At 42.9% G+C, this 21,583-nt stretch overlaps 1 protein-coding gene across 3 annotated transcripts in view; it reads right to left on the reverse strand.

Annotated features, from left to right (window-relative positions):
- Positions 1–21,583, reverse strand: part of KCNMB1 (potassium calcium-activated channel subfamily M regulatory beta subunit 1) — an 80,820-nt gene that overhangs the window by 20,507 nt on the left and 38,730 nt on the right. For all 3 annotated transcript variants that reach the window (XR_015297550.1, XM_086931429.1, XM_086931428.1), the window contains exon 3: positions 21,089–21,284. Coding sequence is in view for 2 of the 3 variants with exons in the window: in XM_086931429.1 (XP_086787555.1) it covers positions 21,089–21,284 (196 nt within the window). In the remaining variant the exon portion in view is untranslated. The remainder of the gene's footprint in view (positions 1–21,088; positions 21,285–21,583) is intronic.

Below are 21,583 nucleotides of genomic sequence, written 5' to 3' on the forward strand. Positions count from 1 at the left end.
CTTAGCAAGTGCAAAAGATCACTAATCAGGGCGCACTAAGGAAGCAGGTGCCAGCTAAAAAAATATTCTGTGACACATTAATCAGCCCCAAATTAATTCAGGTCACTTGAGGCAGGGAAGGTGTGCTTTGCTTTGCCGAAAATAATGTACACTGGACAACCAGAGGGTGTAGTGATGAAACAGAGGGTGGCATGGGTGGGCCAGAGGGTGGCATGAGTAGTCAGAGAGTGGCAGTGGTGACAGAGAGTGGCAGTGATGAAGAAGAGTGTCCCAAACAGGCTGGACACGTAGAAACAACAAGTTCGCAAAACTTGCGACCCGACAGGTAAGTTCGCAAATTGCGAAATTGTAAAAACCCTCGCGAACTGGCAGAAACACGGGCGAACACAAAAAAAAAAAAAATCCGCAAATTCGCGGGAATTCGCGGATTTTGCGGATTGCGAATCCGCAAATCCGCAAAATTCGCGGATTGCCAATCCGCAAAATCCGCTCATGCTTAGCCGGGAGTTAAATACTGAAATACAGGGATCTACTGCCCTGAAGGCAGTGATACTGTATGTGGATGTCGGGCCAATGTGCCAGGAAGTTTTGGATTATTATAAATATTGAAGATTCCTGAGGTGAGTAAATTCACATTGTTTGCAAATAGACCCTTTATTGTGTAATGGCTTTGAGCATCCTTTGCTCCCCAAAGAGAAGTTCAATAATTCAACTGTGCTAAATAATTTTGAGTATCAGGCCACAAGTCATAACAAGACATGCCTCTTGCTACCAAGGACCAAAGTCAAATATTACGACATCTCTCGATAGCTAATGAAACTGGGGATTGTGTTCAGATAAAGTAATGGTGTCTGATAGATATATGATTAAAATGTTATCTCTCCATGCAAAGCATTACTAAATACTAGAAAAATTGAAAATGCATACAGCATTTTCCTATGTGTCATAAACAACAGGGCAAGACATTAAATTAGCATACCAAACACTATAATAACTGGCATATCCATTTAGCGAATATGTAAAGGGGTATGAATGCTTTACACAGATACCATCTGAAATGTGCTTTGACAAATGTACACTTTTAACTAAGGGACCTTAAGGAATCCATGTGACAGAGTAATATTACATCACCAAAACTAGTTAAAGAGAAACATCGAAAGTTTATGGAGGGTATGTCAGCCAATTAATATTTTAGATAATACACTGACATATGTTATAAGTACGCAAGAGAGTTAAATTAATAATCTACTCCATCCATTCACCACACAACAGGCAGACCAAAAACTTTCTGGGTCAGGTTGAGTTTATTAGTTTGTTATCAAAGTTTGTGAGGGATTACAGACATTAAAATAAGGAATGCCTACTTTTAAGAGAATCATTCAATCAGATTAGAATTGAAAAAAGTGAGTAAGCGACAATGTATGTGGTCTGACTCCTAAAACATGGTGAAACTAGCTAATCCCTAATTGACAAATTTAACTTTCCAGTAAGGCCATTGTGTGTGGTGCAGCTAAATACACCAATGGAATGGAAAAAAGAAATGTCACATTTGGACTGCAGGACATGTTGTACCATTCCACTTGATTGACAAAAGAAACATGGTATCAGGTCAACCTGCTTTTAAACCTACTGGTGAACCTGTCAAGTGAACCCATTCAGACAGGAAAGTACTCTACTTTGAAATATTGAACATTAAACATTACAACCCTAAGTAGGCATTTCTGTCCACAAAGTAGGGTACCTAATTTACAAACATTGCAACATGCAATAATTTAGAACCCTCAGAACAATTTTTACTGTACAAGGCTGTAGTTGCTCTATGAGGAAAACTCAGAAACGTTTCAGACACTCTGCCCCAGTCACAGATCTGGGTTGAATACATCATCTTTCTTTAGCTCACTTCGCCACCCCAGTTCAGACACAACTATATGCAAATCAGTCTTAACCATGTGCCTCATGGGAACAGTCCATCCGGAACTGCCAAGCCATGTCTTCCCTGGACCAGAAACAAGCCTCCAGGGACCGGTTTCAGGCTAACAGCCCTAATCAGCCAGGCTTGCTTGAATCCAGTGGCAAAGTGACCAAGGGACCCACGTCTTAGCATACCCTGCCAACCTAGGGCGAACAAAGCAAACACAAGGATATGATGGAAGGATAGCTGAAACTTTTCGTACACTAACCCCCAGTCACAGATCTGGGTTGAATCCATCATTGTTCTTTAGCTCACTTCGCCACCCTAGTTTAGACACAACTATATGCAATCAGGGAAGACCTGGCTTGGCAGTTCAGGCTGGACTGTTCCCATGAGGCACAGGGTCAAGACTGATTTGAATATAGCTGGGTCTGAACTGAGGTGGTGAAGTGAGCTAAAGAACAATGATGGATTCAACCCAGATCTGTGACTGGGGGTGAGTGTCTGAAAAGTTTCCGCGCTCCGTCGAATCATCGCCTTGTGTTTGCTCATGTTCAATACACCAAGAATCAACAAGGGCAGGATTACTCGTTCACAATTTTAGAACACCTATTTATGATTAGCAGAAGCAGAAACAAGTGCCATAAATTCAGTGTGGTGTTTCAGCACTAGGCCACTAGTGCAACAATTAAAATAGTGATGGAGGTTAATATGGCCTCCCATATGTCCTCCCAAGGAAAGTTAAGGTTAACTTAATTGTGTCCAAATAGGCATGTGGAAAGGTTTTATTTATACAGTCAGTTTGAAAATCAACATAAGAACAGATTCTCTCTTAACGACTTGTGAGTTCGGATGTTTCTCCCTTTCTCTCATTGATTCAAAGTTAGCTTCAATCTATCGTGGTTATTCAATGGAAAGAAACCTTCAAGCAGATTCAGTTTTTGTTAGTAAGTAAAACGGATTCCCTCTTTTCAGATCGTCACTCTCACATGGATACAGGATTATACTTGTGATGTAATCATTCTATTGCTTCTACAGAGGTCACAAGGTCGCAAAGTGTATTTCTGATTAGCATATAAAAGACATTTCAATCTGATATTTCTTATTAGGTATGGTTATTTTAGGCATCAACAGTGCAGGCTTGGGCTAGCCAACTAAGGCAAAATTATCCATTTGAATATTTTCAGTTATTGAGGGGGGAGATATTTAACAGTAAATCAATAAAATAAAAATATGTGTCCTCCAAAAGATTTGGAATGAAGAGAACTAACCAGCACCGTTGCTTCAATTGACACTTCCCGCGAGATGTTATAGCAAATATTAGTCTTTTCAGCTATGGGCTTGGCCCCACAAGAGTTGTTTAAATTCTCTACCCCAGAATAAAAGCAAAAATAAAGTGCTAAATGCTTCCGGAGAAGATAGTAGGAAGAGACAGATTAAAAGTACAATAGACACTTTGTCATGTCTATTTTGGAGTCTACATCACATAAAGCAGAAGACAAGATCTGAATTGGTCTGGCACATACATGAGTCTAGTCTCCATGGTCTACTCATCCAATGACAGTTATCCAGCTTTGGTGAAAAGAAGGTTGCGGAGTCTTTAGCCCACATCACCATCCCTGTGTAAACCTTCAACTGCTCTGTCTCTCAACCATGAGCGCCAAGCGTAAAGCAAGCTTTGGCAATGCGAATGGATCTGGCTTATGAATGAAAGTGTCTTGACATTGATGGGTTCAGGCACTCTGTCACTCATCTCTGCATTCATGCATTCATTCATCAATCCACCGACTCATTCCTGCATTCATCATTTGACACAACTGCAAAAAGGTGCACACAAACTCAACAGCATATTCAAAATAAATGAAAAGCGTGCAAGTAAAAAGAATGCATGGTGTCATACAAACCTGATGGGCATAGGCTTGCAAAAATAAACAAGCATTTGCAATGCAATAGGTCTCGCATTTGCGAGAGTTTAAGCTATTGGCATTGTAAATGACAATACATTTTATTTATATGTTTTGATAATTAACACATAAATAATAGGTATTGTCATCTACAATGTCAATAGTTCAAACTCTTGTAAATAGAAGACCTATTCAAAGCAGCAGCTGTCACTGCCCCGGGCTGCTTAGAAAGTGAAAGCTCGCATGGCTCGCTGAATGTTGCAGGAAAGCATGTCGTGCCTGCAGTATGAGTAACTGTTTACAGAAAATAGTGCTTACCGACTAAAAAAGACTCACCGTATAACAACCAAAGTAAAAGGGTCAGTCCTCATGGGAGGTTACGATTGAAGACAAGGCAGTACTAGGGAGAGACTAACAAGCCTATTAATGATTCAGAAGGCAGCATTTACGAAGGACAATGACACAAGCCAATGACAAATATAGGCAGAGAGTAGTCGGGTCTTCTATTCCATATTCCAATACAGCAAAGCTCGCAGAGCAGCGCATGCGTGTGCGTTGACCAGGTTCGACGTAAAAAGTTAGAGAGAGGTGGCCGGTCCCTTGAAATGAAGAAAGCATTACCTGGTGTCAGTGTTGTAGCAAGAGCTATGGCCACTGATGCAAAAGTAGAAAATTGTGCCCCATCCCCGGTTTCAGTAGTACAAATAAACAGCATTGTGGCACAGTGAGCCACACAACACTTGTTGCAACACCGACAGCTACTGCCCTGCTTGGAACCTTTGCTAGTATGTTCATGCTGAAAAATTCCAAAAAGGTGCATCCGTTATGATAAAAAATGTCAACATGCCTTGAATTATGGTTACATCTTAAAACATAATACTCTAATTAGTCAGCGAGACCATCAACCATTTTCTTTCCTTCTAAGTAATTGTGTCACGCTGAGTACTTGCCGACTGTGGCATAGTCATTTCCTGGGCTCTGGGCATCCCGGCCAGTACCTTTCAAAATAACATTTTGTTTCCTGCCAAAACCATTCACGGCCTCCCTGGATTTCATGTGTGCCTAAACAATCTCGAGCAATGAAAAACAAACAGTTACCATGGAGAATAATTGCATCAGTCTTTTAATTACCTCCGCATTCCAGCAAAGGGATTGTTGCACAACTTCTTACCACCGGTCAAAGACAAAAAAAATGAACTCTCTGAAAACAATTCAGCTAAAGAAGGAAAGTGATACAACTGAGCAAAATTATTCAAGATAATTTCCTCTCGTTTCCAATCCAAACGGTCTCTCAACCTCTCCTTTGTCTTCTTATCGTCTCCTGAGATGAGGTAAAGAAGCTGTAAATAGTAGCCACAAAGACCTTAAATGAGCGGAGAAGTGGATTAGTACAGCAGTTATCATCACAGAACTTTCTGTCTGCTACGGCTGTAGAGAGGGTGTAATTGTATTGCACTTGTGGTCTGCTACACCAACAGCTTAGCACTCTCGGAAACTTTTAAGACCACCATTTTGGATGCGTCACGAAGAGATGTGGATGTGCGGGCAGGATCAGTAATTTAGCAATGGTGCTATGAACCCTAATGTAAGCGTGGAAAATGGTCCCCATCTCCTGATTTGGTAGTGAAACAGATATAACAGAGGTTCAGTAGGCTTCGTAGACTATTTGGCACCAGCACACACATGTCCCTGTCGTGATATTTGCTGGTTCATTTGTCAGCGACATGTCCAATACCCGTCACCAGTGGTTGATATTTTAGCTCTCGCCGTTGTTGTGCCCTTGGGTTTTTGGCCTCTAATTCCATGTACATTTTTTCACTGGGAAGTACAGAGACAAAAGTACTGGAGTCCAAGCTGTGTATCTTGACTGGAAAGAAAATATTATTTGCAATGCCATAGGTCTGGCATTTAAATTCGAGACCTATGACATTGCAAACAAGCGGCCACCACAGTCTCAATAAAGAAAAAGTACAGGTCCCGTGTAACAACCAAGTAAAGGGGCCAGAGGCCATTGGAGGATGCAAAAGACGACATGGCCATAAAAAGGAGGACTAACAAGCCTTTTAAGGAATAGAACATCAGCATTTACAAAGGACAAAGACATAAGCCAATGAAAAATAGGGGCAGGGGTTCTCCTCCGTACTCCGTACAGATTGCCAGAGCAGCGTTTGTGCGCTGGCTCAGCCTCGACTTAAAAACAAAACGTAGCTGTGGATGTCTGTGCTGTATAAGTACTGAAAATAGTCTATTGTTGCTGGAAAGTTCCAGCGTGGCCACCACATTTATGACAATACTGTTGCCATCTTACAATGGTAAAACAGTTATACACTATTAACAAAGGCACTCCATAACCATCTCCTGATTAAGAGGAAGTGAGCACGTTTGATAACGCGCGATCTAGATGAAAGGAGAGACAATCCAGTTACCTGTTAGCACTGATTGAAGAGTTGTATTATCTTAAGGAAAATGAAAATAAAAAGTGGAGAAGCGAAGAATCGATAGGGGAATTGTAAATGGAGAGAATTGAAAACTAAACAACTGCACAACCAACTCTTCCACTGAAGAGTACTCATTTTTAGGCGAATGTGCACATGTGATCAGAAAATGTCATCATTCATAGCGCAAGAGAGACAATTACCGATATGGACTGAACTACTACCCCATGTAACATGCGGTCAGGGATGAAAACAGAGGGTAAATGACACTCAGGCAGACCAATACCAGAAGAGAGGTCACCCAAAGGCCCTCTATGTATCTATATGGATATGTATTTATATATGTGGATGTATGTATTAATTAGTTATTTTTTTACTGCAAGATCCTAGCAGACAGCTAAGCCTGTCAAGTGTTCTGAGGAAATTCTAGAAATAACTATTATACTGCAAATCCTCTACCCCTATGGTTGTCAGAGGCTATAATCAACACCAACATCCTTCCAAACAAAGGTAATATGTGACATTTCATGTAACAAAATTCCTATCTGTAGGCTTTCATAGAGAAGAACTAATCGACCCTTGAATGCCTATTGACGTTAACATTTGCTTCTCACAATGAATATGATACTCCTACTACCTTTACCACCGGATCATAATAAAGAAATAAGACCTAGGGCTTCTGAAAAGTCTATTCGTAGTGAACAATGAGGCTTTTAGCTGTTATCACTCTCTTGTCACCATAACCTACGCAAGCTTTCTGTATTGAGCTTAAGCTTTCCCATAACATAACCATCAAGTATACCGTAGTAAAATTACAAATATCTACAAAGTTACAGTTGTCAAAACAATATAATATCACTAATAATAGCGCCTAATAAGGATTAGTACAAATCTTCTATTACCATGATTTATTTGGGTGGGTTACTAATGCCAAAACCCTTGGCAACAGTAATCTGCAAAAGTCTGTGTAACAAAATACCTGGCTAAAGGCTTTATCACAGTGTAATAACAATCCACTCTAAAAGGTCTAATGCCTTAAACATATGCTTTTGACAATAGGTAAGTAAGGCCTAATTGTTTTGTCATAACCTTTCATTATAGACAGATGAACCTAAGAAATTATACATATCCTCTCCCAGTGAAAATACAAGGGTAACAATCTTTAAAATTGGATTGCCACAAATCCAACACAGGCCTTCCGAAGTGTGCTTAAATTGACAAGTACCATGCATACAGGTATACATTTACAAATATATATACAGAACAGCAGTTGGTAAAACAATATACAACCCCTCTCAATAGGTCCTAACACGAATTACAACAGTGAAAGTCTTCTACTCCAAGAGTTTGTCAGAGTTGGTGACCAGCATCAAAACCCTTGCCTGCTGTGGTAATCTGTGAGATTACATGCAAGAACATACCTGTGCAGAGCCTGTGAGATGATGTGATAGCAATTCACTGTTAGAGGCATATTTGCTTACACAGGTGTTTTTCCTAAAATGCCAGGCCTACTGCAGTTGTCATGACTATTCATATTAAACAGACCTAATTTATGACTAATGGGATAACATTTCCCTGTGCACTAATCAGGGCTATAGCTGTGATCATTGGCTTCTCACTATATTCAGCTTAGGCCTACTGTTTTGAACGCAAACATTTCTACAAAGTAACCCTAAGGCACAGTCATGAAAGTAGATAGGTATTAAAAAAAATCCAGTTGTCTAAGATAAATTCTATCTCTCATAAGGGGCACCGTCAAGGATTCTCACAGAGCAAATCCTCTGTATTTACAGTTTGAGTTTGTCATCGGGTTAACCAATACCAAACCCTACTACAGCAATTTGTTAGATTCCACATAACAAATTACAAATACCTATGTTTTAAAATAGAGTAATAACAATTCACCCTTAAATGTCTATTGACTTCATCATAAATATGTCAGACCTACTGCCTTATTTGTAACATTTCATAATATACAGATAAGGCCTATAGCCATCATTATAGGCGTGCAATCATAACAAACTTTGCCCTTATGTATTGAGTATAAACTTATCTGCAATCCACAAAATACAAGCGTTTTTTTGTGTGGCACCACACATCACATAAGGTCAAACTACAGCTTCCCTACCAAGCCAGACCTAAAAATCCATGTAGATTAGCATAGCCCTGGGCAACCCATACTACTCCTAAACAAAATACTGAACTCTGAAGTCTAAAGTTAATAAAGGAAGGGCAGGGTGCTGGGACTGGAAAACATAAATACATTCCCCATGAATGCCTGCCTCCCTTCTGTGCTGCTGCCAACATACACCATAAAAACTATACACGAAAGCAATACTGTGCTGGATGCCCCTTGAAAAGTCAAGAAAACAATTGTGTTGCTGGCAAAGGCTGCTTCATAAATAAACAAAATAATCGCTGCTGCGTGAAAAGGGAAGCACTTTTGTCATGGAAGAACAGAATGTATGTCAAATAAAAATATGTGCTCCTGTTCTCCAACCTTTGGGTGGTGTTAAAACCCCTCTCTGTAGTACTCTTGTAAAATCTAGTTCAGGTTGACCATATAAGGACTGGCGTCAGCTGCTCTGTCAAGCAAGACCTAAAAAGGTACTTGGTTCCCAGTTAAAGACTCTGAAGTTTGGGTCCCCACGACACCAGTGGCAAAATACCCTGATGTTACATTTGAGGCACAGTAACCCCGTCTCATGTGACTCTCAACCCTGGATTCATGACATATACAAAATGTGCTTGTTCTAACATTAAGATGGATAATGTAAGTCTTCCAAACTAAAGATGGTGATTCAGTGCGTTCAGGTAAAATGCAGGATATTATTATGTTTCATGTTCCCAGATTGAATTCCAACGTTATGATATGTGATCTGCCCAACATTTCTGCAGTGTAAAGTGCTTTGATGCTCCCGTGAATTAAATGTAGAAATATAAACGAATGAGAGGGAAAATTATCATGATTTTAAATATTGGACTTGTAGTGAATCCACAGCAGTGTCGCCCCCCCCCATACTTTAGCAGCTTGAGGGGGCGGAGTGGGGGGGGGTGCTGACTTTCACTGGACAGATCTCCCCTTGTCTTTGATCTATAAGAAGCTCATAAATGCAATATCTGCGAGTGTAAGGCAGAGAGGGATGAACAGGAGGGACTGATAGAAGGATAGGGAGTGGGTAGAATGATAGATGGACAGAAGCATGGATGGAGAGAATTAAAGATGATGGATGAGAAAGGGAACAAAGCAAGAAAAAGAAAGGACAACGAATGGAGAAGAGAAAGAAACAAAGAAAGAAAGAAAGAAAGAAAGAATGAAAGAATGAATGAATGAATGAATGAATGAATGAATGAATGAATGAATGAATGAATGAATGAATGAATGAATGAGTGGATGGAATAAAGTACAGGAACATTGGAAAGAACAGGAAAGAAGGTGGCATAAGAAAGAAGGTTGGAAAGAGAAGAACAAATACAGAAAGGATACATAGAAAGAAGGATAGAATACTAAAAAATAGAATAGAGAAAAGAAAGGAAATGTCAGAATTTCCTCAGGAGAGCAATCTGCTGAATGTGTTTTTCTCCGTTTTATGTAGCGCGAACTTGACCCGTAGGTGCTGAGTATCAGAGCGCTTTACATGAGCACCAGTTAACTTACACAAGGACACATTCTTTTTTGTTAAGCAGAGGGAGATGAAGTGATTTGCCCATAATCACAGGATGTTGAGCGCATTGCTGAGACTCGAACTCGCTTCCACTTCTTTACCCGGTGCCTAGAGTTATTTGGGACATGGTTGACAGTGGGGGATTTATTATTTTGCTGGCTCTTCCCTTAATCAATAGGCTAACCAAATAGTCAGCTTGCTCGTGTACAAATAGATCATCAAAACAGTGAAGTGAATAACATAATTACAATTGTATTGCTGTCTACTCCTTCTAGCATTTCTTTGTTGACAACGAATTGTATACAAACCAGTAGTCACAACTTCGAAAATTGGTGTCGTACTAATTTTATCTGATCAGGTTTTCTACATCTATACATGTGTTTCCTTTGACGAGCAGTGTATAAGAAATGTTAAATTATAAAAAATATCGCAAAAAAATACAAAATGCATTCCAGATTCTTTCCATAGCAGCAGTCACATCAGCAGGGCGTCACACAAACTATCCAGCCAGCCCTAATGATCCCCGTGGTGTAGCTGACGTCCCCGGGCAGCAGTGAGTGATAATGATTAAACTCTGATTTACTGCTCAGCACAGCACAGCAGTAACTGCCTCCGTTTGATTCCTCGGGGAGTAAACATCTCTAAAAATGAGGCGTAGCTCTCCTGGGAACACCTTAGCACGCATTACCACAATGTGAAAAAGAGGAACAGGATACATTCAAGAAGCCAAATGGGACATCGCTCGACAGCTCTCAATGGGTAGTAATGAGAAACCACGAACAGATCAGCTGAGGGCAGAAGGGAGTGAACAGGTTAGAGCAGGTTGAATCAGCTGAAGTAGGAGAAGATTGTTTTAACGAGAGACTGTTTTTTCATATTTATGTTTCAATAAACGTGTTAATTCAGCCGGCAGCGTAGCAGGCTCTCACTAATGAAAGAACAGCGCAGCAAGCACGTCGGGCGTCCAAGCCAGCAGAGCTGGCGGCAGAAGAGGCCGCATAAACGAGTTACTGCTCGGAAATGTGTAAAAGGGTCTTGGCTGCCAGTAAACAAATACAGCTGACAATGAGGTCTCCAGCAAATTGTTACACCGCCAGGGTACATTCAGTAAAATCTCCCAATAATGCACTCTATTGACAGAGAGCTCCTCCTTTGGACTTGAGTAGTTGATGTTCCACCACTACCTGAAGCAGTCACTCATTGAATACCCGCCTTTGCATTTGCCATCCCTTCTCTTTGTTGCATGTCTGTTTTTTTTTTAATTTGTTGTCAGGTTCAAAGAATGAGGATAATCAAATGCTACATCACTACATTAAACATCCATTGTGATGCAGCGTTAACTTTACTGCAGGCACGACCCACACCACAATTACAGCAACCCAATAATAGTGCTGCTTGGCAGGCTCAGAAATAACACTGAGATGCGGGTAAGTTTGGCTGGAGAGCTGACTACTGACAGGTTTGGGTGACCCTTTCATTGATCTGGACGTGGCATGGATGGTGATTGGGGTATTTTAAGTCAGACATCCAGTGATGGGAACATGGCACATCCCAGGGAGTGTAAACATGGCAGGAGTGACAGCATATTGAGGTTCCAACTGCGGATTCCTCTAGGAATGCACTGGACTTGCCTAATCAACTGACATTGGTGATTATCACTTTGAGCAACACAAACAAGCTCACACCGTAATAGAAACCAACCTCCCTCTACTTGAAGAAAGCTAGTAGATTGCAAAACAGGGCAAAGGTGACCTGAGATTTTGTAAATACTGACATCTTCTAATGGTCAGTAGCAGCAATATGCAAAAGTGATATAGTGCTGGTAGTAGAACATTTCAATGCCATGACCTTTTATCAGTTTTTGCTTGTGAAGAAGTGTATTTTGCCATTTCAGATGAATTTATCTCTGTGTATACAAGTTGACTGATGGCTAAAGAAACAGTCATTGAGGCGAGAAGTTGTCTAGATTACGGGGTGTTAGGACTGTCCTACCTTAAATGACTCAGATGTACCATTCATCTCTTGGCTGGGCGCAGTGGTCCTTGGACGCTAGTTGAAGAACGGGATGGTTTCTAGTGGAGCTCCTCAACGGAATGCAGAGTGTGCTAGCTGGTGTGTTAGCTGGTATTCTTTGTGAAATTGGCAGCCCTCCTGACACCACTGGTGGAGTGATGAACCTTAACGCTCTGAACTAGGGGTTTGCAACACATTGTAAGTTGCAATAAATCTTGCTTGTTGGGTAAAGTGGTCTCAAGTATAAGTGGAGCAGTTGCTTGTCGACCTCACTTGAGGTTGGTAATGCTCACTGTGACAATGTACTCCAGTAACCCAGTGAGGATTGTTTGGAGATAGGAGAATGTGTGAGCTTTTAACTGATTTCATGGTGCTTAGAAATATAGTTCCCAAAGTGATATGTTTATGTCAGGACAGAGATAAAGAACTAGCTGGTGACTTAATATAAGGCAGGGCTCAATTTGAACCAGTAGTTGCCGGTGGTGGGCTGCCAGCAATTATTTTTGGGGACCAGCACATATTATTCTGTATCTGATATTTACAGAGAGCAAGTGAGGAAAAACACGCAAATTGGAAAGACGGAGGAAGAGAAAGACGAATAAAACATCACAAACAGAGAATGTAGGCACATACACGAGTGAGATAAAGGGGCAAGGATGATTTGGTAGTGGACTAAAAAGGAATGAGGGGGATTTAAGACTATCCACCTTGGTATTTGCCATGCAACCTTTAATTGCACTGGCCGTGGGCTTCTGAACAGAGTTTCAGGCACCAGCACTCTTTATTTTCCGAATTAAGCACCGCTATAAGCCCATAAAATGGAAGTGGGCTCTTGTACAATCACTGCCTTGATTATTCAACTAAGCGTGAATGGGTAGGATCTACGCTGCATACGCCAACTAATATTCAAAACCCCCCTGCCCACTCTTCGAACCCCAACCAAGCAGCCATTAACTTCACTCAATGGCTAACCAACAGCGCCGACAACCTAGCACCTCTGAAAAAACGTCAAATCAAACTAGGCAGCAAAAACGCCCCCTGGTTCAACGATGATCTTAAGAAATCCAAGAAATTCTGTCGCTCCCTTGAGAAGGCCTGGAAAAAAGACCCAAACACCAGCACCAGGGACGCCTTCAAAAACGCCACCCGCATACACCACCAACTGATCCGGACTGCCAAGAAAGCCGCTTTCAAAGACCGACTAGACAACAACGCCCACAACAGCAAGGAATTATTCAACATCGTCAAAGAGTTTACCAACCCCACTGCCAACTCCAACGACATCACTCCGTCTCAAACCCTTTGCGACTCCCTAGCTTCGTTCTTCCACGACAAAATCGCAGACATCCACAACAGCTTCGACAACCAAACCGGAGACCAACCCACCCAACCTTCTGCCCCACCTTCACCCCCCTTGAACATCCTCAATGACTGGAACATAATCTCCACTGAGGACACCATCCGCCTGATGAACTCCATCCACTCTGGATCCCCAACAGACCCATGCCCTCATCACATCTTCAACAAAGCAGACTCCATCATAGCACCACACCTCCGAGACGTCATCAACTGCTCCCTCAATTCCGCCACCTTCCCGGAAAGCTGGGAACACGCCGAACTCAACGCCCTTCTGAAAAAACCCACAGCGGACCCCACCGAACTCAAAAACTACCGCCTCATCTCGCTCCTTCCATTCTCGGCCAAAGTCATCGAGAAAGCTGTCAACAACCAGCTCACCGCCTTCCTCGAAACCAACAAATCCCTTGACTCCTCACAGTCCGGCTTCCGAGCCAAATACAGCACTGAGACCGCACTCATCGCAGCAACAGACGACATTCGAACTCTACTGGACAATGGAGACACAGTCGCCCTCATCCTCCTCGACCTCTCCGCAGCCTTCAACACAGTCTGTCATAGCACCCTGTTACAACGCCTCAGAAACATCGGAATCCAAGGAAAAACACTGGAATGGATCACCTCGTTCCTTAACGGAAGAACTCAGAGAGTCCGCCTCCCACCATTCAAGTCAGAGGCCACTGAAGTCATTTGTGACGTGCCATAAGGATCTTCACTCAGCCCCACCCTCTTCAACGTATACATGAGCCCCCTCACGGCCATCGCACGCCAACACAACCTCAACATCATCTCCTACGCTGATGACACTCAACTGATCCTCTCACTCACCAAAGACCCTAACACCGCCAAAACCAACCTGCATGAAGGAATGAAAGAAGTAGCCGAGTGGATGAAGCACAGCCGCCTGAAACTGAACTCAGACAAAACAGAAGTCCTTATCTTAGGTACCTCCCCCTCCGCCTGGGATGACTCCTGGTGGCCAGAAGCCCTTGGAAAAGCACCCATCCCGACGGACCACACACGGAACCTGGGCGTCATCCTGGACTCCTCACTCTCGATGACCAGACAAGTCAACGCCGTCTCATCATCTTGCTTCAACATTCTTCTCATGCTCAAAAAAACATTTCGCTGGATCCCCACCGAAACTAGAAAAACGGTCACCCACGCACTGGTTACAAGCCGCTTTGACTACGGAAACACCCTATACGCCGGTACCACCGCAAAACTTCAGAAAAAACTCTGACGCGTACAGAACGCATCAGCCAGACTCATACTTGACATCCCGCGTAAAGACCACATTTCTGATCACCTGAAAAACCTCCACTGGCTCCCCGTCAATAAGAGGATAACATTCCGCCTCCTAACCCACGCACACAAAACTTGGACCCGAATGCCTCAATACACGACTTTCCTTCTACACCCCCTCCCGCCAGCTACGCTCCTCCAACCAAGCCCTTGCTGCTGTACCTCGCATCAACAAAACCACCATGGGAGGAAGATCCTTCTCCTACCTAGCGGCTAAAACCTGGAACTCACTTCCCATTCACCTTCGCCTCACTCAGAACCACCTAGCATTCAGAAAGCAACTTAAAACCTGGATATTCGACAAGTAGTCCCCCACCCTTCCTCAAGCGCCTTGAGACCCTCTGGGTATGTAGCGCGCTATATAAATCTAATTGACTTGACTAATATAAGCTTTGACAACTCATGTGTTACAGCACTGGGACTCTGCTCTGTGTTGCAGATAACTGTTCTCTAGATATCTCTGTGTGTGAGCAGAGAGTGAGGCAGATAGGGAAGTGAACCACAAGTCATTGGTTGGCACTGGGCATGTTGCTTCCTGAATATAGCATCCTACCCAGAAGGCATACCCGCTAATGACTACACCACACATGGAACTTAATATAACACATCTCTATTCTTCTGTGTGTAACTGCGAACTCAACATTCTGAACTTGCATTTACTTCACTATGTTCTAACACTTATGTCACAGTTCTACGGAGTCCATCAGGAGCAAAAACGTTTTTTTCATTGCTAACTTCCATGGCAATACATCTTCCCCCTCTGATAAATAAAACATTAAATGTTTTTAACAATATATAGCATATTCTCTCAATGATTCTTCATGGCGCTCAGATCACACATCCCATGGTGTCTTCAGAAACTGGGGATAGGCAGTTGAAGTGTCCATGATCTACGTTGGTAATTAGGGAACAATAGTAGTCAGGGGTTCTCCAATTTTCCTTTCAGATCCAGTCTCTGAATTCACACCAGCGCTTGATGAGCGATGAGCCACATGGCGGAAATGGGAATAATCTCGCGTGATAGACTTCCCAGGATGTTGGGCAGTCACCATGTGTCCTTTGCTGGTCACAACATGAAATGGCTCAGCATCAAAGGGAGCATCACATTTCCATTTTCTAGGTTGATAGATAAGCACGCGATCTCCTCTAGTGAACATAACATCATTTGTATGTCAACGTTTATCTGCATAGGCCTTCTTTTTTCTTTTATAATCCAAGTCTCGTATATGGGTTTCTTCCCCAGTACTTCATCATTTGTTAATCCTTCGATATAACTTGGTTGTCATGGCTCTCCCGAACATGAAGAATGCAGGGCTTTCACCTGTGGGCGAGTGAGGGGGTCAAACAATCAGCTCAAAAGGTAGAATTCAAGACGGTTTTAAGGTCAAGCTTTTCCAGTACAGTATGCTGAACAGCTTTCTTAAGAGTAGTCATGCAACCTTTGACAAGGCTTTTTGCTCTTGTGATGCTTCACATTATCATGACTGAGAAAGCCTCTGAAGTCTCGACTGTTGAAAGATGTGTGTTGTCAGATTTTAGGATTGCAGGAACCCCCTATGTTGTCTACTCTCTTGATGACTTTTTCTTGAGTGGTGGATGAAAGATCTTCTATCAATAGAAAGCGGTAGTATTCATCAACAATCACCATCAGGTGATATCCATCGTCAAGAGGACTGAAGAATTCAACAGCAACTCTTTCCCATGAATGCTTTGGTAACTCTGACATGTTTAGGTTGCATTGAGTGATTTTTAATGAAAGGCAATTGCATAGATGACAGGCCTTCAATTCTCTTTCAACTCTCTCATTGAGATGGGGAAACCAAACTCGGTCTCAGAGAGCTCATTTTGTGGCAACGATTCCAAAAAGTCCTTCATGGTCTAATTCAATTACCTGCTGCCACAGACTCTTCAGAATAACAATTCTTGAAATTCACAGGATATGACTTCTTGAGTAACAGACAGTTCATCTTTGACATTTTTAATCTTCTGGTATTCACTATCACTGGTAAGAGGTTGAGCATGCTGGTTCTAACACTGATGCGCAATAATGTATTTCATTTTTAACATGTGACTATCTTGACTCGTGGCAGTGACAATTTGTTCCAACGAAATGGCAGATGGTGTGCTGCATTTCACAATGAAATTAATGTAGGCTTCAGCTGTCCTAGTAAAGGGGCCATGGCACTGTAGATGCACTTGTGAGAAGTAGGCGACATGGTTTTGATCTTTCCCTGGACAGTGCACAATTGTGTAGTTGTAAACTTGTAATTATAGGCTCCAAAGTTCATTGTAAGGAGTCATCATAGCCTTTTAAGTGCCAAAGATGGTCAACAGCACTTGATGATCCATCAGAAGCACGAAAAGCTTTCCATATAAGAATTCGCGGCCATGTTCACAAGCCCACTCCACTACCAAATTGATTTTCTCAGGTTGGAAATAAGCACATTCAGTTTGGGACAAACTTCTGCTTGCATAAGCCACAATATGCCTTTGAGCATTTGGGTGTCTGCTGTGCAATAATTGCGCCTATCCCGACTGGTCTAGCATCAACAACAACCTCAGTATGAAGCTTTGGATCATAGTATGCCATTTCAGTAGCATTCTCATTAGCTTGTTTTATCTTCTTGAAGCTTTGCTTGCATTCACGTGATAAATAAAATTAAACATTCTTTTTCATCAAGTCTTTCAGCAGAGCACTTACAGGGCACAGTCGGGTATATATCTAGAGCAGTAGTCAAACAAGACGAACAACGAAAGACTGACTGTCGCTTTCGAGCAGAACCTTTATTGGTCACCCAGCAAAAGGGCACCATGATAACAGCAGAGTCTGATCAACGACGAATTACCAGAAATGTATCACACTTTAAGAAGTGCCCTCCAGACATGAGGGAGGCCTTAACGAACATGACTGGATTGTCCGCCCTAGAAGGGCCTGATCATACCGAACAAGAGAGCGAGAGTCAGATAAGCGACCCTTCGGTGGCCGACATGACTGGAACCATATCGGTGCGGCCTCGCCGAGACATTCAACGACCAAAGAGACTCATTGAAGAGATCTGAACTAGTTTACTGTTTTATTGTCATGTTAAGAAAGGGAGATATGTTATGTAGTCAGCAGTCTAGTAGTTAGGTGGGTGGAGCTAGGAGGGAGCCAGAGGAAGAGGAGGAGTGTAGACAGGAAAGGGGCAGTTAGAGTAGGGACATGGAAGGAGAAGGACGTGAGAAATAAAGATCATCATAAAAGATATATCGTGTCTGTCTTCCTTGAGCCAGGACACGACAGGGGCGCTGCCTTACTGCTTTCTCGCAGTGCTAGAAGGCAGAAACATAAATGGTAATAACTACTATTTCAATGCTTCTGCTTCTCACACTGCGAGAAAGCAGAAGTGCCTGGTTGGCGGTGGGCTGTCCTGCTCGAGGGCAGGACCACACATTCTCCCTTTTTCTCTATGTAGGCTGCTGCATGCAGCAGCGTACATAGAGAAAATGACCTGGGTGGGGCGCGCTCCGCTGCACCTCACCATTCACAATGCTGCCATTGCAGCGTTGTGATTGGTGGAGGGAGGGAAGGAGGCTGCCATGACGATGCAGGCATTGGAAAAGGGCAAGGCAGGACCCATCCAGAACTTCCTGAAGCTGAGGTGGCAGTGGTGCAGGACGGTATGTTAAGTTTCTTTTTAATTAAACAAACCCCTCCCACCCCCCCCCAGCGACGACCCCATTTCCACCCCCAACCAACCCCCACCCGCCCGACATGCCAGCCACACAAATTTAAAGAAACACAAGGCCAGACAGTCAGAATCTGGATGAAAAGCATATCTTCCTAATTGTTGCAGTACTTTATTTAATTATATTTTGGGGGTCATGAGACATGATCTGGTCCATGCGAGGGAGGGCTGATGAGGCCTGTTTTTTTTTAGGGAGGGCTGATGAGGCTTGATAGTTGTCAAGTATCTGATTTTCTTGTGAAGACAAGTGCGTCATCAGCTTAAATGAGAGCTTTACATTCTCTGTTCCTGATCCTTGCATCTATGTATGGCTCGAGTCTAAGGACAGCTACCAAGAGTTCTAAAAGCTCTTATCAGGTTTGTGTGCACGGTGCCTTTCTACATTTTGTGTCCTGGTTTTGTAGGCTGGGCATGTTTAGCCGGCAAGAAATGGCAGATTGTAGAAGGGCCGCTTTGAATGAATTGATGAATAAACATTTACACTGCAGAGATTTGAAGGTTGAGCCACTGACGAGTTTTGATGTTTTATGTTGTAAGAGATGGTCAGCTGACCTGCAGGCACTGAAGAGCAGTCACACGCAATTCGCCTGCCTGCCTCCGTTTCGGTTGCAGCGTGTTTGTGGGCTCGGCAGCAAGATTTTGGTTGGTTAATCACGGGAACCCTCAAGGGGTGTAGTATTACATTTTAACCCCTTAAGTGCTGCTGACGGCCAATGGTCGTCAGCAGCGCTACCTCCCCAGTGCTGCGCACGACCATTGAACGTCCATTCAGCACTAGTTCTAATGGACAGCGTAGCACTGGGGAGAAATGTTTACACGCAGCTAAGGTGTTAAACCTGAGGTTGGATGGGGCCTTCCCACGGCCACATTTAACCACAGGCCGGCTTCCAGGAAGAGGTGAGTTTGGTGGCACACGTGTGTCTCGTACCCGGGGATATGCAGCTTTCCTTGTGTTTGTGAGCCTGTAGGGGCTTTCGTACGTCAGGCTGCCCTTAGACAGACTGGTATTTGCCTATGGAGGAAGACTGGCTCAGGCTCGTCTGCAGCAAAAGTGGGTCTGCTGCTTGTGGTCCTTACGGGCGGTACACTGGGAGGCAGAGCGAAGGCCTCTGAAGGCCAGCATGCCCTGACGTGTCATCAGGGCCAGAGAAAGTGTGTGCACCCCAGACGGGGGCCTGAAGGAAGAGACAGCTGGAGTGGCGGGTTATGTGCAGCCCTCCGAAGCCCCTTGGCCAAGTTTGCGCTGTATAACAACTGCTAAAAAGGCCATTGACCTGCCTTTCAGGTTAGCACGTTCTGTTGTCTTGCTCAAAAAGATCATTATATGTGGAGGGCTGCAAGGCGTTTGAAAATTATACCAATTTGTCACCCTTACATATAATTTCACTTTGCAAAGATCTTCATTTGTTTATTTATTTTACATGTTTGTTGTCAGGTTTTGTATCAGTCAAGATTTGCGAACTAACATGCATCGACACAAAAGTTGCATGGATTTCCGCCTCACCACTTTCAAATGTCACCAGCTGCCACTGCTAGCTTTTGTTGGATTTTAAGATTACTGTGTGTGTTGCTAGTTTTAAATGGACTTGATGATAGTGAACTGAACTCAAGTGGAAAGAGTCACTGTTTCCCTGACCTGAAGATTTTAAGAAACTCTTACAAAGGTTAATCTGACTTTACCTGTTTTTAAAACTTTCAAACCATGATTCACACCAGAACACAACATGACATTCTTGCAAAGGCTCTCACTTTTAACCACATTCACCACTGGATGTAGCTTGTATCAATTGAAGGTCGTTAACAAGATGTGCTGCTCCTAGCGGAGCGAGCGGGTCAGTACAGAAGGGGGGAATATAGCTCTAATAAGGAGCAAGGACCCTCACACACCCGGAAGGTGTAATGCTTCATCATAGGGCAGATCTTCGTTGTGCCGGTGCTGCAATGCCCAATGGCACCCACACGGGGCTTTTTACCAGAGATCTTTTACCTGCGGATTTTGCTGTTGATAAAGTGGGTGTTTGTGGGATCTGTTGTGTATGTACAAAAGTGAGTAGAGTGTGGGGTGAATAGAGGGAAAAATAACTATGGGAACTTGTGGAGTTTGATTTATTTTGGGGGTTCCATGTTATGACTAAAAACCTGTGATGCTTGTTATCGGAGATTGTCAATGGTCACATCAAGCGTAATGGATCAGGATAGTGGTCAACATGTTCCAAGCCTTGTTGGTTATATCGATCGTGGCATTTCGTCAGGGCCTAAGTACTTAGTTTTCCACTCAAAGAGGGATGGTGAGTATAAATGGGTATACATTTATAACCATACCCTCACCTGAATACCCCATCTGCAACCAGGCTCCTCATGAGTAGGGACTGTGGTGATGGTAATGGGGGGCCGCCACTCCGGAGTGGCTGGATGCTTACTAGCATCACTGACGACTCATGATAGAGGTCGTCTAGCCCTGTTAACTTACCCTCCATCATTCCGGAGGTCCATTAATGTCTAAGGGCCCTCAAAAATTTCGCCTGACCTCATTTATTCAACATTGAATATAGCCAATTAGATTGGTCCTTTTTTTTTTACTTCTGTAAAAGAATTACTTAGTGGGACAAACCACCTCATTCGTGCTGCATTCATGGGGTCTAGTTCATTTCATCACCACTAAAACAAGCTTGAAGAAGGGTGCCTTCAAAACATAACATTCTTGTGGTGATTCTGACAGCAAAAGCAAACTCTCTTTCATATAATAGTTTTATATTTTATTTGCAATTACCTTTGGGTTTGTCTCAGGAGTGTCTTCTGTATGAAAAAGAAATTTCCTCTGCCCTGAAGAACTCAAGTTGACAAACACTTGCAAGCAAGGGTACTGCAATGTCCTACAGCAGTCTTGGCTACAGTCAGAGGACCAGCTTTCATTGCCCTTTATAGTAGCTTGGAGCAGCGTGCACTCTAATTCTTTCGACCAAACACTGGAAAAAGAAGACATCATTACAATTCAAATAACTAAAATGAAATGATCTTAAAAGTACTTAGACCGCAATACAAGATCATCATAGAAAGTCAAGGATTTAGTGTTCAACGTTGATGAAAATCCGGGTTGCCCTCATTCCACACATTTATTATACTCTTGTCTCTTTCCATCTTGTTGCCCTTTTGTGTATGAGACACTAAATTTTAAGTTAAAACCCCGTGATTTCATTATCTGAATAAGGATGCAATATTGTCTTAAAATGTGACTCTTGTCAAAGTCTCTTTGCTGTTATGATAA

The sequence above is a fragment of the Lissotriton vulgaris genome, chromosome 7 (assembly GCF_964263255.1).
Source record: "Lissotriton vulgaris chromosome 7, aLisVul1.2, whole genome shotgun sequence".
Taxonomy (NCBI): domain Eukaryota; kingdom Metazoa; phylum Chordata; class Amphibia; order Caudata; family Salamandridae; genus Lissotriton; species Lissotriton vulgaris.